A 15,616-nucleotide genomic window follows, 5' to 3' on the forward strand; every position below is an offset into this window, starting at 1 on the left:
TGGCCCGTGGGCCACATGCGGCCTCCTGAGGCCATTTACCCGGCCCCGCCACACTTCCAGAAGGAGTACCTCTTTCATTGGTGGTCAGTGAGAGGAGCGCAGGGCATCCTGTGCTCCTGGAGTACTGTATGTGGCAGCGCCGCAAAGCGCAGCATCGCTCACGTACAGTACTACTTCCGGTGATGTGGGACGCACGCGTCACAGCTCCTGAAGCACATCATATTACCTGTTACAGCTAGAAGTGACAAATATGGAACCGGACATTGGCCATCTCATTAGCCAAAAGCAGGCCCATAGTTCCCATTGAAATACTGATCAGTTTGTTGAATAAATTTACTTGTTTTTTATTTTAAATATTATATTTGTTCCCGTTTTGCTTTTTACTTTAAAATAAGATATGTGCAGTGTGCATAGGAATTTGTTCATAGTTTTTTTTTTTTATAGTCTGGCCCTCCAACGGTCTGAGGGACAGTGAACTGGCCCCCTGTGTAAAAAGTTTGGGGACCCCTGCTTTATAGCCTCTGTCTGAGTTGCTGAAATACCATTCTGAGCAAGGGCCCCAGATAGGCAGAGTATCGCCCTCTAGTTGGCTTGCCTGGTGGATCCTGGTCAAGGTGAATTCAGGATTCTTTCTCTCTGCCTCCCTGCCTCCCTGCCTCCCTGCCTCCCCACCTCTCACTTAATAAAGAAAAAGAAAAAAGAAATTGAGGTTGAAATAATTTTAGTAACTCGCCCATTCTGGCAGAAAAAGTGGTCAAGGTAGGACTTGAACCCAGGCAGTGTGGCTCCACTGGCCCCATGCTTAGCCATCACAGTCAACTGTCCCTAACAAAGCTCTTTGGGGAAAAACTTGAAGGATTATGTCATCTGAAAAAAGGACATTCCGCATTATGAAAATAGATAGGCTTCATTTTCAAAATGAAACAGAGATAATTACCTAAGGAATTTAGAACAAGACCATTCTCGCTGACCCACTAGAATCTCCATGGTGTGTGACAAACTGTCAAGTCTTTAGGGTAGGGGCGAGGGTGAGAGGCAGGGGGAAGATGAAACCAGGGAAGCTCAATGTCCAGTTTGGCCCTTCATTTACTTTATTTAGAGTTATTGATTCAAGCACTGGACTACATCTACTGTTTGTTAAAACTGCCCCCCAAAGCCAGAGTGTGTGTGTGCTCTCTCCACACCCACCAACAAACTAATGGACTGTACACTCTTGTGGCTTGTCACCCTGAAAGTAGCTAACAAGAGAGCCTGCTGCTTGGTACATCTCCCCTCCCCTTCCCCCCAAACCTCCTCTCCCAGTGGGTGGGCAGCATGACTGAGCTGCAGGAAGAGGACTGCAGGCCTTGACTCTACGCTTGATTTGTTTTTCAGACTGCTGGGCTGATCGATCCCCACTTCATGAAGCTGCAGCCCAGGGGCGCTTACTGGCCCTTAAAACTTTAATTGCACAGGTGAGGAAACTGAAGACTTAATCCTTTGTGCTTATGTTCTAAGCACACACCTTCTTTATTAGCTTTCCCCATAGCAGAGGTCTTGCTTGTCGGGTCCCAGCATGGTCATTCCAGGTGTGTGTATCCTATTACAGCTCACCATTATTCCTGTTGCCTCTCTTTTCTTGGGAAACTGGTTCATATTCTGCCTATTTTCATCCTTCCCCTTCTGGGCCTTCCTCTACCTCATAGGAAGTTCTCATGTGAGGCTGATGGGGAATGCTTTCAAATTTATTTTGCACTAACTCACTTGATACTCTCCCAGAGTGCCTTAGGAAGAGCAGCCCCCAAGTTGCATTAGTCAGCTATTACTATGTTCCAAGTTGTCTCAAAACACAGGGACTGAAAACAAACAACAAACTAGATTCTCAGTCTCCGTTAGCCAGGAAGCAGCTTAGCGGGGTGGTTCTGGCTGTCTCTCCCAGGCTGTGAAGTGTCAGCCAGTGCTGCAGTCCTCTCATTGCTCGACTAGGGGAGGAGCTGCTTCCAGCCTTACTCATGTGGTTGCTGTTCAGCTTCAGCTCTCGCCACGTGGCCTCCCATAGGGCTGTGCCTGCATTGCGAGATGGCAGCTGGTGTCCCCCAGAGAGAGCACACAAGAGTACCTACGAAGGTCTTAGCATAACCTACTCTCCAAAGTGACATCCCATCACTTGTGCCGTATTCTCTTCATTAGATGTGAGTCAATAAAGCCAACCCACATTCATGGGGTAATTAATACAAATGACCCAGCACCAGGAATCAGAGGTCACTGGGAGCCGTCTTAGAGGCTGCCTACCCTAGGGATTCACTATTTCAAGAGCAGACATTAAGATATACTGACAAATGGGTAAATCTTACTCTTTTGGGAAGATTTATTAGAGTCTTAGTTATTAAGACTAGTGTATTTTTATTTATGACTGGATCCCTTGAACAGTGACTCATGGCCTAGTCAATATTTATGAGATGAATGAAAGCGTCCGTGCTTCATTTGCTTTGTTTATTTTAGCACCTATCTGTGTACAGAGGATGTGAGTCATATCTCTTTTCCATCCTACTTAACACCGAGCCTAGCTTCCTTACCGTTTTGAATTTAAACAGCTGGGCACACTGCTGTGTGTGTGTGTGTGTGTGTGTGTGTGTGTGTCTGCATGTATGTGCACTCACATGCCTTTTTTCCTCTGTTCCATTAGTTCTTTTTTTTTTTTTTTTTTTTTTCATTTTTCTGAAGCTGGAAACGGGGAGAGACAGACAGACTCCCGCATGCGCCCGACCGGGATCCACCCGGCACGCCCACCAGGGGCGACGCTCTGCCCACCAGGGGGCGATGCTCTGCCCATCCTGGGCTTCGCCATGTTGCGATCAGAGCCACTCTAGCACCTGAGGTAGAGGCCACAGAGCCATCCCCAGCGCCTGGGCCATCTTTGCTCCAATGGAGCCTTGGCTGCGGGAGGGGAAGAGAGAGACAGGGAGGAAAGCGCGGCGGAGGGGTGGAGAAGCAAATGGGCGCTTCTCCTGTGTGCCCTGGCCGGGAATCGAACCCGGGTCCTCCGCACGCTAGGCCGACGCTCTACCGTTGAGCCAACCGGCCAGGGCTGTTCCATTAGTTCTTGAGGAAGTAGAGGCAAAAAGAAAACTGCTAGTAATTATGAAATAGGCTTTGTAATTGATTTTATCAGTTGCTTATTAATTTTTAAGCCTTTTAAGTTTGATTTGATTTGATTATTTTTCATATGTAATATATTTACATAGTTCAAAAATTAAAATGACATAATGATGAAAAGTCTTAACATCCACCTTCTCTCTCTCATCCTCCCACTTTAATACTTTTATTGGTATTTTCAGTGTTACCATCTTTTTTTTTTTTTTTTGGTATTTTTCTGAAGTTGGAAACGGGGAGGCAGTCAGACAGACTCCTGCATGCGCCCAACCGAGATCCACCAGGGGGCGATGCTCTGCCCATCTGGGGCGTTGCTTTGTTGCAACCAGAGCCATTCTAGTGCCTGAGGCAGAGGCCATGGAGCCATCCTCAGCACCCAGGCCAACTTTGCTCCAATGGAGCCTTGACTGCAGGAGGGGAAGAGAGAGACAGAGAGGAAGGAGAGGGGGGGTGGAGAAGCAGATGGGTGCTTCTCCTGTGTGCCCTGGCTGGGAATTGAACCCTGGATTCCTGCATGCCAGGCCGATGCTTTACCACTGAGCCAACCAGCCAGGGCCTGTTAACATCTTCTATATGTTTAACCATGGTACTTGAGTCAAAAATGAGAAATCAACATTGGTACGATGCCATCAACTAAACTACAGACTATTGAGATTACACCAGTTTTCCCATTAATGTCCGTTTCTCTTCCAGGATTCAGTCCAGGATACCACACTGCATTGAGCACTTCTTTATTTTTAACTATATAGGATAAGTATGTCAGTTTCTATAGCGTGCTTAAATGTCTTAAGAAGTACTGTTTGTGGAGAAGTTCAGCTTTTCCTTAGTACACCCCACTTCCTTGCCTTTACTCAGTAGCCAAAATGTATTACTCAGTTTGATTTGACATTAAGATAGAGCACGGTGTGCTGTAAACCATTAAACTGAGAACCGGGAGTTCCCGATGATCACTCTGACTGTCACTACCAGCTGGGAAGTCTCAAGCCTTGCTATTAATTGGAACTTCATGCTTCTCTATTTCCTCATGCTCAGTGAAGGGGATTCACTCTTGATATTCTTTCAGGCCTGCCCAGCATTATATTTCTACAATTTCAGGGATTTTGAGTTCGCACTGATCATTTTTTTCCCACTAGCATATTGCTGCCATCTTGTGGACTAGCTTATTTCTCTTTTCTCTTTTCTTGAAAAGAAATCATCTGGGAAAATGAAAAGGGACTTTTCTAACTGTATTCAATACTCAACTTGAAATGGATAGCACAGCGCTAGAGTAATGCCATCATATTCAGGACATGAAAATGGACAGGATTAAGGAGGCACAGAGAGGCCCTAAGATGAAGGGACAGGTAATAGTGGAAAGGGACAAGCAGCACCATGGAGGTCTGGCAGGAGGTGGCGGGCACTTAGGTTAGGGTTTAGGGTACAGGGTCATGCACTAGGTTTTGGAAGCTTCCGCCAGCAGGTCAGTTACAAGGCAAGAAATCAAAAATTCAACTCAGCTGAGAAGGCTCAAGCAGACACCTAATTCCTTTCACAGATAGAAAGTGGTAATCCTAGGGGAGAATGACAAGGGCCAAGTTAAAATCAGGGCATGAAGTCAGAGCTGGCCAGCGGCTGGGCTGATCCTGTCCTCTGCCACCTGGACTTCAAGTCGGGGAAGGTAGAACAGGGAAGTATGGGGACGAGGTATGTACTAGGACTGGGCAGAGCCACTGGGTAAGGAGATGAAGTTAGGACAAGGCCCTGCCCCCAGACCCTGGTAGCACAGACTTCTGCTCGCAGGGGGGTTGTGCAGACAGCAGTGCTGCTACTCTGGCGTGTGAGTCCTGGGAACACCACTGACTTTACTTTGTACTCTCAGGCCTGTGGTCATCCTTCTGTTCCCAGTCTGATTATAGTACTGTAGGTGTGTTTTCTCTTCCTTATGATTTCCCTAATAACATTTTCTTTTCTCTAGCTTATTTTATTGTAAGAATACAGTATATAATACATATACAAAATATGTGTTAATCGACTATGTTATCAGTTAGGCTTCTGGTTAACAGAAGGCTATTGGTAGTTAAGTTTTTGTTTTTGTTTTGAAGTGAGAGGAGGGAAGATATTGAGACAGACTCCCACATGTGCCCCGACCAGGATCCACACGGAAACCCCATCTGGAGCTAAAGCTCAAGTACCAAGTTATTTTTAGCACCTGAGGCTGATGCCCTCCAATGAAGCTATCCTCAGTGCCTGGGACCACTCAAACCATTCAAGCCATTAGCTGCAGGAGGGAAAGAGTGAGGGGGTTGGGGGAGGAGAAGCAGATGGTAGCTTCTCCTGTGTGCCCTGACCAGGGCTCAAACCCAGGGTGTCCATATGCCAGGCTGACACTCTATCCATTGAGCCACTGGCCAGAGTCTTAGTAATTAAGTTTTAGGAGATTCAAGTTATAGAGAGATTTTTGACTGCAAGGAGTTGAGGTCTTTAACCCCTGCGTTGTTTAAGGGTCAACTATGCTCTTTTCTTTTTCGCCTTCCTGGCTTGAATTTTTTTATGCTTCAAGTCTTAGCTAAATACAACCTCATATATGAAGTGTTCTTCTACTCCCCAAGCCAGACTCAAGGAGATCCCATGCTCCCAACTGAAATTTGAACATGCTTCCTGCATAGCAATATGGTCTTGTTATTTTTCCTTCCCATTTCTGTTTCCCCACTAGGCTCTTCGAGGAGAGAGGCCCGTGTCATAAACTTTGAAGACCCAGCACATTGCCTGGCTCAGAATGCTGAATAAGCATTTGGTGAATAAATGAATTCAAGGCTCCTACGCTATATTTAGATTCCCCTAGCAATGGTTTCTTCTCCTATTTATATGATTCCTTCAGGACAATAAAAACATGTCCAACAGTGTCATTACTATTGCTAATGCAGCCTTTAACCACTTCTCTCCCTCTCCGAATTATAGGGTGTCAATGTGAACCTCGTGACAATTAACCGGGTCTCTTCCCTCCACGAGGCATGCCTTGGAGGTCACGTAGCCTGTGCTAAAGCCTTGTTGGAAAATGGTGCACAGGTGAGTACCACTCCTGCCTCACAGGTCTGTCTACCCAAGTGCAGCTATTATCGTCTAAGAGACATGACCTTGCAGACTGCTTACCCACTGTGGGTAGGTGGGGCTGTCCCCATCCTTGTCCACATTTCTGAATGGTCCAGAAGACACTGCTGCTTGCCTCTCTCTTCAGACCATGTGTCAACATTCACTGAGGTAATTCACAGAACTCTTAAAATCGTGATGCTGCCTTTAAAAATATCAACTTGAACTCAAGTAATTTGAAAATTGATCTTGGAAAATTTATTGTAAAACATTAAAAAGAACACATTTTAATAGAAAAACAACAAGAAAACCCACCTTTAATTCAAAACCCTAATCAACTATTTCAAGCAAAATTATTAAATAAGCTTTTAATAATAGTACATTGAAAAACAAAATTACTTTTATCTTTCATTTTTAATTATATAATTTAAACATTTTCTTCTTTTTTTAAAAAAAATATTTTATTTATTCATTATAGAGAGGAGAGAGAGAGAAGGTGGGAGGAGCAGGAAGCATCAACTCCCATATGTGCCTTGACCAGGCAAGCCCAGGGTTTTGAACTGGCAACCTCAGCGTTTCCAGGTTGACGCTTTTTCCACTGCGCCACCACAGGTCAGGCCTAAACATTTTTTTCTGTTACAGTTGACATTCAATATTATTTTATATTAGTTTCAGGTGTATGCATATTGGTTAGACATTTATGTTATTTACAAAGTGATCCCCCTGACTTTATCTTATTTTTAAACTCCGTTTTTTTCCTTTTCTTTTCTTTTTTTGTGTGACAGAGACAGAGAGAGGGACAGATAGGGACAGACAGACAGGAAGGGAGAGAGATGAGAAGAATCAATTCTTTGTTGCAGCACCTTAGTTGTTGTTCATTGATTGCTTTCTCATATGTGCCCTGACCGGGGGCTACAGTAGACCAAGTGACCCCTTGCTCAAGTCGGCGATCTTGGGCTCAAGTAGGTGAGTCTTGCTCAAACCAGATGAACTTGCACTCACGCTGGAGACCTTGGGTTTTCAAACCTGCATCCTCTGCGTCCCAGTCTGACGCTCTATCCACTGCGCCACCTCCTGGTCAGGCAAACTCTGCTTTTTTTTCAAGGACTGAATGAGGTGCTGTATGTAATCAAATATCAGAATAGAGTTATAAAATTAAAACTTTTGAAAATCGCAATGACATTTAGTTACCAGGTACTGTTTTATTGTTAATTTTATTTTTAAACTCAGTGGTTGCATTCTTCATTTCATGAACTATAATGCTTTTAAGTGCTAATGAAGATTATTTTTACATTTTATATTGAAGTTGGGTTTGTACATGTACAACTGAATAGTAAAGTCTTCAGTGGGCAAAGTGATTTTTCCTTATGCCAATGTGGTTGTGTAGTTTTATTAGGTAGTGTTTCCTTAAGTTCCCCCTAATCAACTCACATGTAACGGTTAGGGCTAGGTTGGGGAGGGCTGTTTCCTTCCAAACTAGATGACTAAAGTCACAGTCAGACAGTGGGTAGGAAATATCAGATGACATTGGGTTGTGGAGGAGTGTGTGCTAGGACGAACCTGGGGGGTTCTGTGGAGGAGAAAGAATAGAGTAAGTCATGGTCCCTTGTCCTTGGCAAGATTATGAGGACATAGTCAATAAATAATATATTTTTTAATATTTAAATCAGAATGACAGAACAAGAAAAAAGTTGGCCAATTAGTAGAAAATTCCTCAAAATTGACAGTCCCATGGGCACCACAAACTCAGCGCATCCGAAACTGTGCTATGTTGCTATGTTTTTCCTTCTGGGACCGGTTCCTCCTCTTGGATCCCAAGCTTCAGTGACCAGGTGAAAAATATTCCTGGTTTCCCAAGCCCCAAACTTGGCATCATACTATTTGTTCTGTCTCCTCATCTAATTAATCATACCATCCTGCTAATTTTACTTCCTAAATATTTCTCAAGTCTAGGCTTTCCTTTTTCCTGTTCCTATACTGATCTAAAGCATTTACTGTGTATCAAAATGATCTCTTTTTGTGTTTGTCTTCCCTGGTAGGATGAGGATAGGTTGGAGCCCATGAGCCTCAGGTGCTAAAAATAACTGGGTACTTGAGCATTGGCCCTAGATGGGGGAGGCTGAGTGGGTCCTGGCCGGGGTGCATGCAGGAGTGTGCCTCACTATCTCCCCTCCTCTCACCTATAACAAAAAGAAAAATAAAAGAAATGTAAGATGATGAGGGCTTGAGGTCAAATCATATCACCTCAACAACTAAGAATATATGCTTTTGATAATCAGAATCCTAAATTTCCTTGTTTCAGAAACAAACAAAGAAAAAGGAATATTTCTCCACAGAGCCAGGATAGCCCCATTACATTAGAAAGTTAGAGATGAGATGCTAAAATGGCAGAGACAGACAAGGACAAGGAAAAATGGCATAAATTTCTATACTCTAGGGATTTCTAACCTAATTTGGTGGAACTGATTTGACTTGTTTTTACTAAGTATTATTATCTTCCTCAGCCCAGGGAGTCTTCTAACTTGATTTCCTATAAGTTCCTCTCTCAGTTCAGGTCAGCAAACATTTATTGAACCATCTGGTAGTTGCCAATGTTTTAGAAACAAAGGTAAGAAAATTGCCTCTCATTGGGTAACTTGAATTCTACCAGGGAAGACAAACACAAAAAGAGATCAAGGAGTCACAGCTGGCATATGTAATCTTTATAGATTACAGTAGTACAGAAAGGAAATTTGTAGCAAGAAAGACAAATTCTTGGAGAATTGCTGAGGAAATTTTTGCAAGCATGGATTTTAGGACCTTAAAACTCAGCTTATTTCTCTAGTACTTTTGGTTTGTGCTATGTTTATTCATGATTGAGGGTAGCATCAGCTCTATGTTAATGGAAAATGGAAATAATTGTTGCAAATATTTATTGAATGTTTACTAGGTAATGTTCCAAGTATTTAGCATATAGTTAACTGGATATGCTCAATAATCTTATAAAGTGCATTCTCATTTTACAGATAAGGAAACATAAGCACAGAAAGTTAGTATCCCAATCAAGATCTCTGAACAAATAAAAGAGAAAGAGAGTTGAGATTTAAACCCAAGCTAACAGTTCCATAGGCCATGCATGTTCTTAATCACCACACAGGACTGCTCCTCAACGTTAGGAGGCTCTTAAGAAGCTCTGGAATACCCACGAATACATTTTAAAAGCTTTGTCCCATTTTGCCTCATTTGGGGTATTATTTATAGAAATGAGAGTTGATAGGCTACTGGTGCCTAAATAACAATACTGTAGTGATGTAAGTTCCCTTGCCCAATCACCTGCATGGGGAATTTCTCCAGGCAGGTATATGGGAATGCAACTTGGAGATGGTGACATAGAAATAGCCAATCCTCTGGGTCTGTCTTTGCCCATCGTCAGGTCAATGGAATGACTGTTCATGGAGCCACACCCCTCTTCAGTGCTTGCTGCAGTGGCAGTGCTGCGTGTGTCAACGTGCTGCTGGAGTTTGGAGCCAAGGCCCAGCTCGAGGTGCACCTGGCTTCCCCCATCCATGAGGCAGTAAAGAGAGGTAAATGAGCCGTCACATTCCAGATAAAACATTGGTGGACCTCACTCCAGTCTGCATGAATCAGTGGTATAGTGTTCACCAGGCAAGATCAGCCGGATCTTCACTGGTAGACTGTGTATAGCTTAGAAAGCCCACAGCAGTAACTTCAGTTGCCTAAATCTTCAGGAAATACCACTGGGGCATGAAATGGCTCTTCCTAAAACCTGGAAATGGTTTTCATTTCCTGGAAATGGGTCTCAGACATCCCATTTTCTGAGGACCGTCTCTTGACAGGCCCTTTTGAGGCTCTTTGCTGGTATTTTTGTGGTAGCTGATACAGTTAAGGCTTCAGGGGTGACTTCCGTGAGTCACACTGTGGTTATGCCACTGTTCTTATTAGAAAAGAATAGCTCATCCCCCAAGCCCATGAAACATCACTGCTGACATAAATTATAAACGTGTCTGAAAGCCAAGGCTGATTGTCTCTCTAATGGAAGATTAAATGTAACTGTTCAAAACAGGCAATACTCTAGGTGAGCTAATGACTTCAAGTCATTAGTTATTGAAAAAAAAATTGCAAATTTAAAATGCACGGCATTGGAAGCTCTGAAGTTGACTCTAGACTTTTGTGTCCTTGTTCCTTTTGAAATGAATGAAAAGAGTAAAATTAAAGAATTTAAAAAGTATATACATAGACTAAATATGAGCAAGAAGATGCCATTGAAAGGCCAATATCATTTGTGAAAGGTTGCATTTAAAGAAGGTTGCATCCTGCAGACATCTTGTTTCCCAGAAGTGGAGTTATTCTCTTATGCTGAGATCAGAAATACAATGGAGAAGTTAGAACACTTAGAACAGTAACCTTTCCTGCATAATTTGGGATGAAAATCTTTCTTTCAAAAGGTAATAGTGAAATATTTGCCCCAGGTTATTTAACATGTTACCTGGTAATTTTTTTTGTAGTGGATCACTTTAAAGTTTGATGTCCTATACATATTTATTAAACATTTATTGATTAATAACTGATGTTGACCATTTCCCAAACTTCAAGTTCTTTAAATTGTAGGGAAATAATCTTTGTAAATTATATAAAGGTCTTTATATTTTTGTGTGTGTGTGACGGAGACAGAGAGAGACAAAGAGATGGAGAGACAGACTGGAAGGGAGAGAGATGAAAAGCATCAACTTTTCATTGTGGCACCTTAGTTGTTTATTGATTGCTTTCTCATATGTGCCTTGACCGGGGAGCTACAGCAGACCGAGTGACCCCTTGCTGAAGCCAGCGACCTTGGGCTCAAGCTGGTGAGCCTTGCTCAAACCAGATGAGCCCGCGCTCAAGCCTAAGACCTTGGGTTCTCCGTATCCCAGACACTCTATCCACTGCGCCACCACCTGGTCAGGCAGAACTTTAAAATCTTAAGCATAGAACATATTTAAATGCACTTTTAAATTCAATGACTAACAAGAATTATATACAAGTACTCTCAGAGTTTTCCCAATGAACAGACAGACATAAACAGCTGGCAACCTCGGGGTTTCGAACCTGGGTCCTCCACGTCCCAGTCTGACGCTGTATCCACTGTGCCACCACCTGGTCGGGCTCTTCATATATCTTAAAAATTGATTTTCAGTAAAAATTAATCTATTACTTGCATTTCATCCAAACATTTTTAAAAAGATTAATATTAGGAATGGTTTGAATTATGGTTTGAATTACTTAAATAATTCTGCAGTGCTTAGCTGGTTACATATAAAGTGTTCGGTATCTATGTGTTCATAAAATATATATTTGCTTATCATAGGCACATGAATTCATGTGACTCTACCTCTTTTTTCCTGTATCATAAAAGCATGTTAGGGACCAATGTCCACAGAATGGAAAATGAATAGCAAATTCACTATTTTAGATATGGTGACAGTGGTGCTAATCATTTGACTTTTATATTTTTAATTTTTAAAACAACTTCTTGAGACTACTTAAATTTTACTCTGACTAGGCTCAGTTTCTTCTGCAAAAAAATGACAGGAATTATACAACAATGTTTATTAGATACCTTGGAATTACCAGGCAGTTTTAGGTACTGATCAGATAGTATTTCTGGATTCTTACAGCTTTAAATCTCTGAACAAGCTGGCACAGTCTGGGTAAATACTTTGACATATTGATGTTATCTATACAGGCATATACTTACTTATCTGAACAAATAAATAGTTTGAATCCACAGATGCTTATCTGTACATTTTAATGCATACTTATACTTAGAATTTGTGATAAAACAAACAGGTTTGAGGTAAAGCTTACCTTTATGTTATCTATTTTTAAAAATCTTGGTTAAGTTAATCATCAATGATATGAGTTTCTTAAAGAAACATTTCAAACTTCAAAGAGAACAAATTTTTTATGAGCTCACATTGCTAACTCAGAAGCATTTGCTCCTGAACAAATCGTTCAGATACTACAAATTAATCATGTCTGTCTGTTCATTGGGCAAACTCTAAGGAGAGTACATGTATGTGATTCTTGTTAGTCATTGAATTTGAAAGTACATTTAAATATGTTCTATGCTTAAGATTTTAAAGTTCTGCTTGACCAGGTAGTGGCACAGTGGATAGAGCATCTGACTGGGATGCAGTGGACCCAAGGTCGCCGGTCTGAGCATGGGCTCATCTGGTTTAAGTAAGCTCACCAGTTCACCAGCTTGGGCCAATGGTTGCTGGCTTGATCAAGGGGTCACTAGGTCTGCTGTAGCCTCCCCCTCCCCCAAAGCACATATGAGAAAGCAATCAATGAACAACTAACGTGCTGCAATGAAGAACTGATGCTTCTCATCTCTCTTCCTTCCTGTCTGTCTGTCCCTATCTGTCTCTCTCTTTCTCTCTCTCTTGGTCAAACACAAAAAAGATTTTAAAGTTAATTCTCATAGGTGTCTTCCCGACTAGTCAAAATAAGGAGCTTTTACTACATGGTACAGTCATACACCCACTTGCACACTTGGGTGGAGAAGAGAAGGAGATTTGAAGTGGAGAGGAAACAGGGCTTGGATTTGGGCCCTGGCTTTTCAGAGTAATTATAGGACAAGTCACTTACCTCTCTGGTTATTGTAACCTCTATTTGTAAACTGGTGGCTTCATTCTAAAGGATTTCGGCAGTGTTCCTTAGAGCCCTTAGTTTAGTTGGAGGTACCTCAAAGGCTGAAAAGGGGAATTAAGTGGGGGAAGCATGGGCATGTTTCTCTAATAGTTTAATTTTGGAGATTTCTAAGGTTTCTAAGAAATATTTTTCTGCTTAAAACATCTGTTATTTCTAAAACCCATTCCAGATAAGCAATCCTATAATTCTGTGACTAGTCAATATTTTCCTTACTTGAGTGAGGCTATCTTGTGTCCCACCAGGCCATCGAGAATGCATGGAGATTCTGCTGGCAAATAACGTGAACATTGACCAAGAAGTGCCTCAGCTCGGAACTCCCCTGTATGTGGCCTGTACCCACCAAAGGGTAGATTGTGTGAAGAAACTTCTAGAATTAGGTAACTTCCAGAAATCTTGTTATGAAAAGAACCTACTAATCTTGTTGGTTTTCCATGGCTTCAAAGACGAGGTTCTTGTCAGGCTGGACAAAATTCTGGCAGCATTTGACATTGCAATGCTTAAAAAAGAATTTCGTTGGAGAAAAAAGTGTGTTTTTTTGTCCTGCTTCCTTTGATGTTTGCTCCATTTACTCAGTATGGGTCTCCTTGGTGGTCTCAAGAGAGCAAGAGTCTCCCATTAAAATGCTAGAGATAAAAACAATTATATTTCATTGGCTCTTTCTGAGTCACATGCTATGTCTGAACCAATCACGGTGGCCAAGGGAATACAATACAACACTGATTGGCTTAACCCTAGATTTCGGTCTATACTGTAGTTGTTGGGCTTCACTGGTAACACATCAGCTGGGAATCATGGAGATGGTTCCCCAAGGGAAATCTAGGTGTGGTTACCAGGAAGATGCTAGACAGTAAAAACACCAGATATTTGCCATAGACTATTTAAGATCAATCCTGCTAAGTTATTTAGTAATTTTTTTTTAATTCTAGAAAACAAATACAGAAACTGAAAGTCCAGGGAAAAGTAAAATGTATTGAAACTATTATTTAACCCAAACTTAGCTACTAACACAAAGATGGAGATTGTAATAAGAACCTTTAAATAAGAATTTTTATCTCCAAGAGTTTTCTTGTTTTTTTTTTTTTTAAATCTGCCATCATATACTGCTCCCTATCATAGTTTAGAAGTCTTTTTTGTGAGCCCTGAATAATATAAATACTGAATAAACTTATCTTCATCCTTCACCAAAAACCAAAATAACTCTATATAAAAGGAGTTGCAAATACTTAATTTTGTATGTCACAAAGTTCATTTGGGAAAGCAAATAAAGCATTTTAATTACTTTAATTTTATTGATTTTAGAGAGAGCGAGTAAGAGAGAGAGAGAGAAACATTAATTTGTTCTTCCACCCATGCATGCGTTCCCTGGTTGATTCTTGTATATGCCCTCGCCAGGGAAGGAACGTGCAACCTTGCCATATGGGGACGATGCTCTAACAAAGACAGCTACCCAGCCAGAGCGCAAGTAAAATATTTTAAATGACTAAAAATATTTTTATTCATTTTTCTCATCAAAATATTTTGAAACAGTCTTCATAGGCATTGCTGAGGTTCTAGGTTTATGTTACATTTTCGAATATTTGTCAAATTGTCATAGCATTTATGAAGTCTTTATTTATAGCAACTCTACTTTAGTCTCATTGTGTTTCTACATTGAACACTTAGTGTTGAATTGTGGCCATCTGCTTTGTTAAGGAGCCAGTGTTGACCAGGGCCAATGGCTGGATACCCCTCTCCATGCCGCAGCAAAGCAGTCCAGTGTGGAGGTCATCCATCTGCTCATAGACTATGGGGCCAACCTGAAGCACAGAAATGCTCAGGGCAAAAGTGCACTTGATCTGGCGGCCCCGAAAAGCAGCGTGGAGCAGGCACTTCTGCTCCGGGATGGTAAGGATGGGCAGGGTATCCACTTCTGTTCCTTAAGCACATTTGTTCTCTGTCCTTTGTGTCTGTTCTCTAGCTTTCTTACCTTTTCCTCTTCTCTTTTTAATGGTAAGTGGCAAGTTCTACCATCACTGAAATGGGATTTTATATGCTCTATATACTCACTTATAATCAAAAGACGTTTACATGTAAATGGTATATTGTTCTGTAGTTTCCATAACAAGAAAATAATTAGAGAACTTTGTTTTTGCCATGAAAAGATTGCACTGCCACATTGATCCTGGCATAAGGAAGACCAAAACTCTAGGCTATGTAATATCTAGTGGCAATTTATGGGAAATTAGAACTACTTGAGTTAGAGATGATGTACACATGGTGTGTGTATTTCAGAAAGCAGATGAAATGGCGTTGTTTGCCTGTTCTCCAGATCAGGGAGCGGGTGTGTCTGCATTCCTCATGGCCTCACTCCCATTTCCACCATGAGCTAATGCAACTCCAGATGCCAGAGGAGGAAAGTCAGGCCTCTAAAATGCTCTGAGTTCCAAATTCAAGAGGACCATGCTATGTCCATACAGAAAGAGAACATTATCGGAGCCTGTCCTGATCACACATACTTGGGAGAATATTAACAACAATTGTAATTATTTGTTTTTACATGTGTCATGTGCTGAGCTAAATTCAAAACATCTCCCTGAATTCTTAAAGCTTTAAAGCAGCAAGAATTTTACAGTCACTGGTGCTATACCAGCTGTGAATGGGAAAAGAGAAACAAAGAGGTTAGTTTGCAGGTCACATGGCTACTGAGAAGCAGAATCAGGATTCTAACCAAGCAGTCTAACCTCAA

The 15,616-nt window shown here is 41.7% G+C and overlaps 1 protein-coding gene across 3 annotated transcripts in view; it reads left to right on the forward strand.

Annotated features, from left to right (window-relative positions):
* The window catches only part of ASB11 (ankyrin repeat and SOCS box containing 11), a 30,742-nt gene that overhangs the window by 11,912 nt on the left and 3,214 nt on the right, over positions 1-15,616 (forward strand). For 2 of the 3 annotated variants that reach the window (XM_066248988.1, XM_066248989.1), the window contains exons 2-6: positions 1,375-1,454; positions 6,070-6,177; positions 9,611-9,761; positions 13,134-13,268; positions 14,584-14,775. In XM_066248988.1, coding sequence (XP_066105085.1) covers positions 1,375-1,454; positions 6,070-6,177; positions 9,611-9,761; positions 13,134-13,268; positions 14,584-14,775 — 666 coding nt within the window. The remainder of the gene's footprint in view (positions 1-1,374; positions 1,455-6,069; positions 6,178-9,610; positions 9,762-13,133; positions 13,269-14,583; positions 14,776-15,616) is intronic. The other variant, XM_066248990.1, reaches the window with a different exon arrangement.

Source organism: Saccopteryx bilineata, chromosome X, assembly GCF_036850765.1.
Source record: "Saccopteryx bilineata isolate mSacBil1 chromosome X, mSacBil1_pri_phased_curated, whole genome shotgun sequence".
Classification (NCBI taxonomy): domain Eukaryota; kingdom Metazoa; phylum Chordata; class Mammalia; order Chiroptera; family Emballonuridae; genus Saccopteryx; species Saccopteryx bilineata.